The sequence below is a fragment of the Strix uralensis genome, chromosome 18 (assembly GCF_047716275.1).
Source record: "Strix uralensis isolate ZFMK-TIS-50842 chromosome 18, bStrUra1, whole genome shotgun sequence".
Taxonomy (NCBI): Eukaryota; Metazoa; Chordata; class Aves; order Strigiformes; family Strigidae; genus Strix; species Strix uralensis.
The window spans coordinates 10,026,109-10,039,218 of NC_133989.1; the positions used below are offsets into that span (position 1 = coordinate 10,026,109).

The window sequence follows — 13,110 nt, forward strand, 5'->3', positions numbered from 1 at the left end:
CAATTTCCATTTCCCTTCCCCACATATTGAGTCTGTTGAACTTGTCCATAACCCTAGCTTATAGCTCTGACATGCCTCAGCTCCAGCAGCATGAATGTCCTTTTGTCGTCCTTTGCAGTCCTTCTTGCTGATATACAGATGTGTGTCAGGCATGCTGCCTCCAGAAGTCAAACCAGCTGCATCTTAGAGGGGAAACCTTCAAAGAAAAAACAAACAGACCCTCGCTGTAGTCTATTGGTAGTAACAGATAATTAAGTCTGAAAGTTTCAACAGAGGGAAGGCATTTATTGCCAGGCAAAGCCCAGCAACACTATAGGAAATGTCTTTTGTGTTGCGCTGAATGTAGCCCTGAGTCCAAGAACTGTGGTAATGATTTGGTAAATGTTTGCATTCTTTCAGTCTTAAAGGTAATCACCAACACTGTGTTGATGGGAACCTAGAGGATATAAAAGAGTAGAATCAAGCTGTATCAAGCCATTTGAACATAATCTTTTTTTATCTCTGTAGGCATTTCTTCACCGGATCCGCCAGAATGCTGTGGACAAAGCTGAGAAGTACATAACAGAGGAGAATGTTAAGGTATTTCTTCTATCTTCCCAATTTTCTTGGTAGGGAAAGTGATACATAACAAAAGGCTAGATTCAGGGATATGAATATCAAATATCCTTATGTCATATTGATCCTTATTATTAAACTGCTTCCCTAAGGAAAAGAGGCTCATGTTGACAGTTTATCTGTCAATCTGTTTGCCCATTCATATAGCTGTCATCTTCCAGCAATTTTTCATCCCACCAGCTAATTTCAGTAAAATCTGACAACAGCGTAGTGTTGTCAGAAATACTAACTTTTGGCAAGATTTGTGAAATGGTGGGTAGAGGACAGAGAGGGCTTTTCAATGTCTTTGAGAGGAAAGGCAGGGAATGCACAGCCCTTGTCTGTTTTAGCCAATTTGTTTCTGCTGTCTTTTACGAATCTCAAATTGATAGGATTTATGAGAAGGAGGCAGGAATATTCCTTTATGTTCTAGTGGGAAGGAATTTGGGTTCTTGTGGGAGGGCTGAGTAACGTGAGACCCTTGCATGAGGGAGTTCCTGAATGAATTTTACGCTGGAAAGAGATAAAGGACATGTACCTCACAGCTCTGTGGTCTTAGCTTCTCTAGAACCTATGGTCACAGGAGACCTTGCTGTTTGTTATTTTCATAAATACAAGCAACGCTTTCTTGTAGTAATTTGGCTTAAAAATGCTCCTTGTACACATATGCATGTGAAACTAAAACCCTCTTTGTACACATATGCAGGTGAAACCTGATGATCAGTGGGACAGAGTGCAGTTTGTTTGCCATTAGGGGCTTACTGGGCTTGCATTTGATGCTGTAGCTCCTAAATCAACTTTACCCTTTACACTTGGAGTGGGGCACAGCAATAATAGGTATATCACACCAGCCAGCACTACTGCAGCTGGCATGTGTTTCCCCAGGGCTGGTTCCTCCATTTCTAGTATGGTTCCTCACATACTAGTATTACTTGAATGCACAGAGATCCCAGCAGGGCTCTAGCCCCCATTTTTGCTGTTCATTCTATGGGCTAGCAATACTGTAGTATTGACAGACTGGCATCAGAAGGGGCTGGTAGCGATACAGCTTGGCAGCTTTGTGGAGCTAAACCTCTTGCTGTCTTCAAATTTGGAAGTCCCCACTCGCCAAGAACTTCCCATCTGGAGTCTGAAGTAAGTTTGGGGGTGGCTGAAGAGAAAAGTAGACAAGTGATGAGTGACAATAGATATCGTGTGTGAAGAAGTGTGCAAAAAGTGAGCTCTGCCTGAGGAATAAACCTACCAACTATTTGCCAATTTGAACAGCTGCAGATGTTGATGAAAGTTATTATTCTATTATTATTCCTGTATCATCAAAATGAATATTAATTATGACTGCCACATAATCAAATGCAGTTCCCACAGAGCCTGTAAAGAGAAATCCATATTTTCTTTGCTGATTTAAATGTATTTGTATTTGAAGCTTCATCACACTCCTCTGGGGAAGTACCACTTCATTTTTGTGTCATTCTTGAAGTGCCTGGGGGGTCTTTTTGAGGCCATAGTGAGACCTCATTTATTCTTATTATTACAATACCCAGCTTTCAATAACAGAGCTTCTCTTCAGTAATAAATGGCCTAAACCTATTGCTGGTGAAATAAAATCACAAAGGCACAGTTTTTGTGATCAGAGTCAATATTTTCTCCCCCTCCCACCGCCCTTCTCCCCCTACCCCAGATAATTTAATTTTTTTTCCTGCAGTTGAAAGGTATTTGTTCTTTCTTTCCTTCTCCTTTCTCACTCCTTGCTGGTAGAGGCAGGACAAACAAGGTGATGTTGGGACTTCTGGTAACTCTGCTTGCTAATATTATGTCTCTTGAGTTACCAGAGAGCTGCGAAGTGGCTTGTAGCAGCAAAGATGGTAGCAGAGACTGTATAAATGGTTTGGAAATTTCTGAAAGGAGAAGCCTGTCTTTTCCTCTCTTCATGCAGCAGAAATGTCTAGAGGAAAATACAGGGTATTCTGGAAGTCACTCCCCTCTGAGCAAAAGGAGAAGGTGCTTCTTAGGATAATTTGTGTTATTGCTCCCAGTATTATTTTTGCAGGTTTCTCCTACAGCTGGTGCAAAGCACTGAAGATTACTGAAATCTTAGGCCACTGTATCCCGTTCCAGAAAGGCCACACTGAGTCCTGTGCCAGGCCCAGATTTTACAATACTCCAGTGACTAACAGCTGCAGCAACATCATTAAAAAATGTTTTTAGTTTATTTGCTGCCTCATGTGGGAATAACTCTGTTGATATGTTAGTATTATGCTACATTCACAGTAGGGCAGTGATGTCACTTTACTGGTAGAGTAGATTGAAGGCAGTGCAACGTGAGGGTGTATGGAAGCTGCCAGACATAGATCCTCACCTGAGGCTTGTAAACAGTAGCTGTGTATTAGATAGAGAAGCACATGCAGTCAAGGTTTCTCTGCTGCCTTGATTTCCAAGTGATTATTCTTGTCTGCAAATTCTGCTGCAAGCAGAGCTCTACTGACCACCATGGAATTCATTAGATTACACAGATATTCCTTGGATCAAAAAATACCCCCTGAAGACTGCTTGTGATGGGATAAAATCATTCTTGACAGATGTTTTCCTCTTCCTTGTTAATCCCCTTTTAGCACAGCTTCTGGCAAAGCCATGCAGACAGAGGCTACCATGTCATCACATCAGTTTCAGCTGTGTGACAGAACCATCCTATGCTCTGCTTGAATTAGCACGGGAAGTTTTCTGGAAGCAAATGGTCCTAGCTCCCTGTCCTTTATTTTGGTTCAGAGCCCATTCAGTGTATTGGAATCTTTTAGTTTATCAGAGCTAGAAAGGAGCTTTGAGGCACAAGTATGCAGTAATGATGGTGCATACTACTGTATCTCAGTATTCCTGAAGTGAGAGCAGAGCAAAGACAAGGAAGATGCAACAGGCTCCTCTCTGCACATGCTTGCAGAAGGAGTTTGAGAGAAATACTCTGCCCATCCTTGAATAACAGAAGATACAGAGTTGAACCTGGGTACGTGCCGAGAGAAAGGCTCCTTGAATTCCTGATCTTGTCTACCCTTGCAAAACCAGAGAGAAAATGTTTTTTAACTAGGAATTGAGGTTTCATTCTTGTCTTTAATGATTAGACTTAATTGACAGGTTATTGTTTTTCTGAATTACTGCCACATCACCAGTCACCAGACTGAATCTGTCACATCTGGTGAATAAATTCCACTACATGAAGTTGAAAAGCTTAGTGTTATCATAAGGTGCTTTGGGAAGTGTTGGAAGATGTTAAGGTTCAATCACTCCCCACATTGAACACCAGAAAGATGAAGGCTGGCTCTGTGAGGCTGCATGCTTTGGGGTTCAGAGGAGTGTCACCCACTCACTGTGCAAGACCTGGGAGGCTGCTTCCAATGTGAAAGCTGATTTGACTTCTCTTTGCAAGTGGCATAGTTAAAGCAAAGTGATAGAAAATGTTGTTGGCAATATGTATGTCACTGGAGGCTCCAGGATTTATTTTGCCCATTCAGGCTTTCTTCCAGTGGCTGTCAATCCTGATGGCTGTGTCACCATGCATCAGGACTTCTCCCCCTGTGTAGGTAGCATTCCATCTCCCATATGTGTATTCTCACTTTCTTCTCATATTTTGTATGAAAATTGTTAAGACTTAGAAAAGTCATGTGTTTATCGCAGCTTTCACCCTGGCAGTTTATTTCCCTTAGCACATGTATATTTAAATCATTAGGGATCATTGAGCTGCGAGATTGCACAATTACCTTTTAGTACATGTCTAAACTAGGGGCCTCTATCCCATTACATACACCTTTGAGAACCACTGAGATCAGTGAAAGGGAACTCTAAAATGCTGCTCTTGTGGTTTGCAAAGTGTTTTCCACTATTCTGTACTCCTGTCAGTGAAATGCTAGATCCCATGTGGCAGAGATTTAGTCTCTTATTTAGAGGTGCATCTTTGTGTGTGATAGCTTCAAGTGCCTTTCTTCCAGAAAATGATTTCTGATGCATGGGAAGGAAAGGCAAATGGCTTTCTGCTTCTATCTCCTGCAAAAGTGTGTTTGGTCCTAGCGATTCTGTTCACCTGGTTGGTCTCGTATGAAGTCTTCTCTAGACTTGAAAGAGGTTGCTCACATTCATCATGCTCAGGTGTCTGGAAAGATAACTTTAATTTACAGCAGGTACTTCAGTAGCAATAAAAATTTCCGTTGGGGGCCAGGAAAGGGGCAAATACAGTGTAATTCACTCTGTACAAGTCCCTGTCTGTTTTAGATGCTATCATGGCAAGTCTAGAGCTGCAATATTTTGGTGCTACTATTTTAACAAAACACTCTGAGATATACTAACAGCTAGCAATATTTTTATCTTTATATTTCAGATCTTATTTTCTAACATTGAAGACATTCTTGGTGTTCACAAGGAGTTCCTGGCTGCCCTGGAATTTTGTTTACAACCAGAACCTCAGTCTCAGCATGAACTGGGAAATGTTTTCTTAAAATTTGTAAGTACAATGACTTAACGCTATCTGAAAATGCAGTTTCCTGTCATAAGCTCCCATGCCCTTTAGCTAGCCCTAATCTCGACGGCTTGTGGCAATACTATGACAATGTGCGTCTTGTATGAAAGTTGTAGGTAGGGTGGGAAAAAACTTGTGAATGAGGTTAGAACAATGGAAACCACATCAAACTCAGTTAAACAACAAATTATTTTTAGAAACCCTTCCTTTTCCCATTGAATAATTTTTTCCTTTTTTTCCTCACCCAGCTGATCACATTTTATTGCTGAGAGTTTGTCTTCTTTGGTTCCAAATGTTTCAAAAAAGCAGTACAATCTCAAGTAAATGAATAATTATGTGCATCTTAAAATTTTTTAAAAATTTGAAAACCTCAAAGATCAAAATTAAAAACAAAGGAAAATACATCATTTACAGTAGTTACTGTCTGTGCATACATTTATCCTTCAGTAAATGAAAGGTAATGTGCGGTGGCTTATCTTGCAGAAATGCAGAAAAAGTTACAAGTTACAGCCTTCTACCATGGAATAAATGAGTACCTGCATTCTGTAGTTCAAAATTAATAAATAAAATCTGGCTTTTGGACTCATAATGCTAGCTCAAGAGTGCCAGATACTCAAAATGTGAAGTAGTCGTATGATACAAATTCACTCTGCCAGTTCCAGGTTGTTTAGAACGTTCTGATGAGTTACTTTTGTCATCTGACTTCATGCCTGCTAGCTGTATTACTTGTTCTCCTGCTGCATCATGTGTGCCAGCCTGATCCAGTCAGATTGGTACTGCTAGGTGATCCAGGAAAGCACTGTGCAACTGCAGCTTATGATCCTACCATTGCTCCTCTCATTGTAATTTATTTGTTATACTGTGAAATTCTTCCTGTGGTGTATTTGTGTTTTGTTTTTAACTTGGCCCAATTTTCAATCATGTATGTGTGCCATTCTCTGACTAACGTGTGAGCATACTGTATATGTGAGATCAGTTATTATATACACCTAGTTGCAAGCTGGACTCATTTAAATGCAAAGTTACCTAATTTACATGTATAATAGTTCGAAGTTCCACATTTTTTTTCACTTGGAGCAGCCCTCCTGAGATGTTTGAAAATTAGAAAGCACATACATAATAGCCATTTCTTCAAATTCTTATTAACTGCATTAAGCCACAGGCCAACTTCCTATCAAAATACGTTCTATTATGCTTTCATAATCAAAATTCGTGCTCTCGTAGTTCATCGGGTTTGAGTGGACAGCAATTATACAGCCATTTATTACTCATAGAGCTTTACCAACAACCCCCCCCTTGTTTAATTTTTATTTATGCTGTGACAATTATTAAAATAGTGTTGGAAAGTGTTATATTGAGACCATGCCCAGAATTGTATTAGATGTGAGGACTGAGTGTCAGCTGCTGAAAAACATACTGGTGAACTTACTTAAAGCCTTGAGTACTCACTAGAATCATTGCCTACCAACAAGATGTGCTGTACTAATATATTAGTATTCATTAGGGAGGGTATCAAAATTAGATGGCTTTTGAGTGATGCTGTCAAATTATCTGCTGTGTTTCAGAGTGGTACTGAATAAGCAGAAATGTTAACATCCTGTCATTTGACTGAATTCAAGCCTGGTATATGTAGTTATTGGTAGTGTTTTCTTGTATATGAACATATAATTTTGTAATTTTATTACCGTTAAATGTACTAATTAATGTAATGTTCCTTATTTATCAAACATGCAACAATACAGGAATTATGAAACTGTAATGCATAGGAATGAGTGCGGGTGAGACTTTGTCTTCTGATAGAGGCAATTTGACTGAGATCAGCTTACGTTGCTGTCTGTGGAGTGCACTGCAAATAATGTGAACATCAACTGTTTCATGATCCACTAGGGAAGAAGCAGCTTATGCAGAAGGAAGCAGAACATATATTCAATTCAGAATATATAGAAAAAGCTGGTCTCATTCATAATTACTTTAAGGAAGTGTAGGAATACATTAGAAACATTGTGGTACCTCAAGTCTGAGTAAGGAACAGTCAACAGAAGATTATAAGGAGAGGAGAAAATAATCTGTCCTTGTGTGCAGACTGTGCCAAGGATTTAGAAGACGAGATTCACTGTGGGTATTTGGGAGTGAGGGAGGTGGGATCTGTGCCCTGTTACAGTAAAGGGTTCCACAGTGAATCTCCAGCAAGTGACAGGGAGATGCCAGTGGCAACTGTGGTTCAGAGCGAGTCTTAGTTCCTTTCTACTTGGGCTTCCAAAGCTCCATTTCCCTGATTGGGACTGTTCTGGTGAAGCAGAGGCATTCATAAAAAAACCCCTGTGCCTCAGAAACAATACTCCTGAAGGTGTTTCCATGGTGCCAAAACCAGGTTTTTTTAAATGGTATACGCCATTTTGCACCACCAGAAGTCCTTGCAGCACGCTTCGGCTGTTCTGGAGAAAAAGCCAGCTGTTCTCTTGCAGTGATGCACTCCTGCAGCATGGCTGAAGAGCTTTTTTCAGAGTGTATGTTGTACTTTACCCAGGGAAAACATGGGTAACGTATTTTTTTTGTCTTTCGTTTTGGGTAAGGTTCTCTTGTTACAGTATGCTTAGAAGTGCTAGGAAGAACACCCTCAGTGCTGCTTTTTCATTATCATCAAATCACAGTGTGTCCTTGGGGGAGTTTGCAGTGGGGAAGTGACATAAGGCCTGTGAATCTTGAATGTATCAGTGTATTTTTTTATCATGATCATCTGGCAAGGTCATTCTCTAGTTCTGATTATGAACCCAGTCCTTGTCAGCAGCCAGATGTTAGCACAGGTGCTTTTCTTCAGAAACTCAATGTTAAAAATGTTCATAAAGTTGGTGAACAGTTTGAGAATTCCTGAAGCACTGTTTTTTCCAGACACTGCATTTCTTAGTGGTGCATGGTTTCTGTAAGTTCCCTTGTATCATATATCCTTGATAGAGATCCCCAGATTCCCCATGTGGAGTTCCATCAGACTGCAGTGTTTGGGTTCTGTTCATCTGCAAGCAGGCAGATTTTGCAGGGGTTCCAAAAGAGCAATCATTGCAGATGTACTTTTTGAAATATTTTAACAGATGATGGAATGCACTTGCTCTGATATTTGGGTGTGAAAAATTGTTTTACATCAGAAGACAGACATTGTTTGCCCTAGTTGTACTCCATTTGATCAGATGATCATGAGAAGTTCATTTGTCTGATGCTAGGTGCTAGAATTTCTTCTGGACTCATAGTTCAGTATGACCATAACAAACGGTAAAGAACATACTTAAACATTCATTCAAAATCGAATCTGCAGCCTTAAACAAAATCGCATGTAGAACAAGTCTTTAACATCAAAGAGAGCATATACACTGAACTTGGAATAATGACACCTCATCAGCATAGGCTCCTTTGTGCAGGTCATAAAGACGTGTGACAGTCTGCAGAGCAGAAGGGCAGAGAGTTGACGTGCTTCATTTCTGATCTTGCTGTATTGCTAGAGGTTTGGTGACGTAGGAGCTAGAAACTTGTTCGAGGGAAACGTGTTTTCTTCTCATTTTTAGGGGCGATGTTATGTCAGTGATCAGTTTTGCTGTCAAAGTCATCAGGGATCTTGTTTTGTTGAGAACTATATCTTCTGTTTTGTTTAGGTTTTTCACGTTGACAAAATTGGTTTCAGCCTGCTTTGAAACAAGCAAATGCCAGGCCTTGTTAAAAATACATCCAAATAAAATTGTTACAATTTTCAAAATGTCTTATTTGCTTTTTCTAGTCAAAGCTATTTTCAAATTTGCACTAATTTGTGGGCAGTTCTAATGGACCCAAAACAACATATTTGGAGAATAAACTATTGGTTAAAGATTTATTTTAACCAAACTAAGAACAGTATAGATTTATTTCTGTCACTAAAATCAGGTCTGGCTGTCTATCCAGCAGATTTGCTGAGTAAGAAGGTGCCATTTTTATGTGGTCACATCTCTGACCATAATTGCACTTTAAATTGGAGTAACTGCAGGTTCAGAATTCCTGGGCTAACATCTGTAATTATGTAACTGATAATTTCCTCACCAGGGGATGGGAGAGTCCAGGACTGAATGTCACCCAGAGAGGAAATTAAACACTTCAGACACTGAGTAATTTAAAGCATAGTTCTCATATTTGTGGGTCTCATGCATGAAGGACAGCTGGAAAAGACTTGATGAAAGCACTCTGGTGTGCGTGTAATTATTGTACTGACTTGAGCAAAGGGATTTTGTCATGATCTAAATATAATTTCCCAAAACTCCAGGCACTCAAAACTGCAGTCAGAAACCTGAGCAATGACATTTTGTGTGCATTTATGTAACGGATGCTGTTGCGTTAATGGTTACTATTTTTAGTTTCAAGCATGCTGCTTGTGTGCATCCAGGGAGTTGAGGAGAGGTGAGAGGAGGAAATGTAGGAGAAACTCATATATCTGTCTTCTCATTCTGTAACTCTCCAGTTTTTATGGTTGTAAACAATCCCATGCCTCTCAATTGCCTCCTTTCTACTGTGCTATGGACCCAGCCTTGCCTTTTCCTGCATCTGGTCGTCAGAAGCCTTTGTTTCTTTTCAGCTTCCCAGTATTACACTCCAGTACTAATATGAACAGCTGTAGGTGAAGGATAAAAGTCTCGAACATCTGCATTCCAGCTCTTTGCACCATACTCTTTGTGGCTGTTGTTTTATTTGCTTTGTACCATTGTTGTTGTTTTTGGAGATACATCTATTTATTATCAGTTCTTCCTTTGGAAGTATAAGGAGAAAAAATTTCATCAGATTAGTGATAAACCAAACCCCAAAGCATTTTACAGTCTCTGAGCATGTACATCTCGCCATTGAGCATCTGACCAGAATTGCAAATTCTCCTAAACTGATACTAACACAAGAAGGGAATGCTCAGTGAGTGCAGCTGTATTCCCCTGGATTCATGTTACTGAACTCCTTCAATTGGCAGTAGTTTTCTGTTTGGATCACCATGAGCTGTCTGAAAAGTAGCTAGATGCTGCAGATATCTTCTGCTGATGCGGGAAGCTCTGCATCTCTGAAGAGTGCTAGGAGTCTAATCAAAACTCAAAAAAAGTTAACCTGCTAGTTCTGGGGAGATGAAAAGATTCAGATAGAATGTTTTCAGGCCTGGATCCTAAATAGAAAATTAATGATGTGAATGCCACAGCAAACTCTGGAGGGCATTGTCTACATGGCATGGTGCCCTGAGATGCCAGCTCTGAAAGGCCTCACATATTACACCTGGCCAAGTGCCACGCTAATGCATCTAGATTACTTTTGATATGCAAAGCAGCTTGTCTGAGTACCTCTGCATGGCACCGCATTGTGGCACAGAAGCTGACCTGAACCAGGGAAGAAACTACTATTGTGAGAAGCACCCAAAAAATTATGGGTTTTGGGTCTTTTTGGCTTCTGAGTCATTTAACCTGACTACAGCCTAATACAGTCTCTTGACTCCCCTTTTATTCCAGTGAATGCAATACTGGAATCTCGTAACATAGCTGCTGGAAGTTCAGCGCTTCCCAACAGCCTTGAAAAGATTAACTCATTCCTTGCCTGAGCTGCTCAGGCATGGAAATAGTTATTACTGTTTCTTTTGTGAGTCATTTCAGTGGTTCCAGATATCCGATGTTTGCAATGGGTTCAGCATCTCTGATCATTTTAGTTCAAGTTGCACTAAATGGTTCTGAAGATCAGTAAAGCAGAACTTGGTACTGCCAGCTGACCCTTGTTTCTTAACAGGGTATTTCATTCCACTACATGTGCTGGTGGGTGTGACATGTTCCAGTGTAAGTACCTCAATCTAGTTGTGAAGTTACATTTCCCTTCCTTTAATTTCTGTAATATGTTGGGGGTTTTGTGTGTATTTGATGAAATTCTTCCATTTAGGGAAGCTGTTATGGACAGCTGACCCGCTGCTTAGTGTTGCATTGAAATAGTGAGGTCTGCTGCTTGTTTCAGAACATGAAGTGAACCAGCCAACTCACTGGGGGCTCCCCCTCAGCCCTGAAAGGCAGGGGATTTCCAGCTGGTTGCTTTGTGTTATAGTTCCCCTCCATATCTCTGACCTTCTTCCAGGCCTTGGTTCTTCCCTGTCATCTCTGTTTCTGCCTCCTGCAGGAGTGCTCAGCCCCCTTGCTCCTGGCTTTACTCTGCTGGAATATCCTGACATACATGGAAGTACCCCTGAGACAGCAAAATCCATTCTTTCAGCAAAGAATATATTATTTTAGTGATGCATTAAGAGGAAAAGTGCTGAAAGTCTCCGTGCTTAGAAAGCTGATGTTAACATACAACAGAGTAAGTTAGGAATCAGTGGAACATGTCTATACATTACTTAAATTAGAGGAGTATCACGCGCTTCATGCAAACTGCAACCCTAATGCCACTCTGAGTGCACACCCTTTGTAAAGAGTTTGGTATCAGACTGTCACAAAACAGACACTCCAGTTTTGTCTGAGTCAATAAGTTACTATGTTTTTCCTTGCAGAAAGACAAATTCTTTGTGTACGAGGAGTACTGTAGCAACCACGAGAAGGCACTCAGACTGCTGATGGAATTGAACAAGATCCCAACAGTGAGAACATTCCTCCTGGTAAGGACCTTCTAGCACTCTTGACTTAATGATCTGACTTTGCACTGTACTCATAATAACCCTTCGGTATCCCAGGAACGCCGGCCATTTTGCAGACATTACCAATTCCAGGTATGCAGCAGTCAGGATGGATAGGTATTGAAATCACTGATGAGTTCAGGCACAGAACTAAGCACAGCTCTGGTATGAATGATTGTGGAAACAGGGAAGGATTTTTTTTTTTTTAAATTTTATTTTATTTTTTTAAAGACGTAACAGAAAATTTGAGCAAAGATTGTGAAAGAAGTAATGCAATAAGTCAGCAGCAGAGCTGTGACTAGTTCCCAGTGGATCTGATTCCCTACTCAGTTCTCTGACCAATTCACCATCTGCAGACCCACCAGAAAAATGTGGCTTCCTTCTGACACCCTTTTCCCCATGAGTCCAGTTGTGGGCAAGAAATGTAGTCTGGATGAATTGTTTTGACTGCGTCATTGCTGCTTGTATCAAAAATGACCTAACTCCCCATGCAACCCATGATGTATTAGTATCTGTGTTGGGAGAGACTGTGGCATACAGCCTTCAAATGCCTCTATAGAAGATGGGCTGGGAGGAGAAACAACCAGTAGACAGTGCTTTCTGCCCAACATTCCTTATTTTTCATTCTTTTCTTGGATGTTTCTCCTTCTAGCCTTCACCCCAATTCTGCCTGAGTTTTGGATGTCTTGTTTTCCTGGCCATGGATGCATGGCACTTCGAATGGGGTTGGCATGTAGGTGAGGAACTAATTCAGTGCATTAGCTTTTTTTCTTAGTAAATTATATGAGGTAAAAGAAAGGCTGTCTTTTTGTAAAGGACCTGCACTTCTTTCTGTGCTGATTTCTGTGCTTTTTTCTTTCTGCCAAAGGTCTGCTCTTTCCCAATATAGCACAGCAAAAGAAAACTTCGGCATAAATGTCTGTCACAAACAGGGCCAGAGCATTCTTTTAGCCACAAAATACAGGCCTCAGAGGGAGCAGCAAGGACAAGCACTCATGCTATTGGGTAGTCAGAATCTCTGTCATGTCTGAGTTTTGATGAACCTTGGTAAACTATTAGTTTGAGTCACCAAATTTTTCCTTGTTCCTGAGTTCCTCTGGGTGCTCCTGTTGAGGGAAACTGATGAGAAAGAGGAGATACAAAAGTGCATGTAAACACCATCCTTCCCAACATTCAGTGTTCTCCACTTCCACTGGATTGGCAAAAGCCTCCTGTCTGTGTTACCGGCAGCAGCTGGCAAACTGATTATGAGGCACATAAAAGATGTCACACTGTCTGCTGTGGCTTACTGCAGCACCTGAATCCAAGAAGCTCTTAAAATAGCAGCAAATATGGAAGGAGAGGCTATACTGAGGTGTCTACTTTGCTGTGGCTGCTGTAATTT

General features: G+C 40.7%; 1 protein-coding gene across 2 annotated transcripts in view; it reads left to right on the forward strand.

Moving 5' to 3' along the window:
• The window catches only part of PREX1 (phosphatidylinositol-3,4,5-trisphosphate dependent Rac exchange factor 1), a 173,165-nt gene that overhangs the window by 67,583 nt on the left and 92,472 nt on the right, over window positions 1-13,110 (forward strand). For both annotated transcript variants that reach the window (XM_074887940.1, XM_074887941.1), the window contains exons 2-4: window positions 508-579; window positions 4,955-5,077; window positions 11,604-11,708. In XM_074887940.1, coding sequence (XP_074744041.1) covers window positions 508-579; window positions 4,955-5,077; window positions 11,604-11,708 — 300 coding nt within the window. The remainder of the gene's footprint in view (window positions 1-507; window positions 580-4,954; window positions 5,078-11,603; window positions 11,709-13,110) is intronic.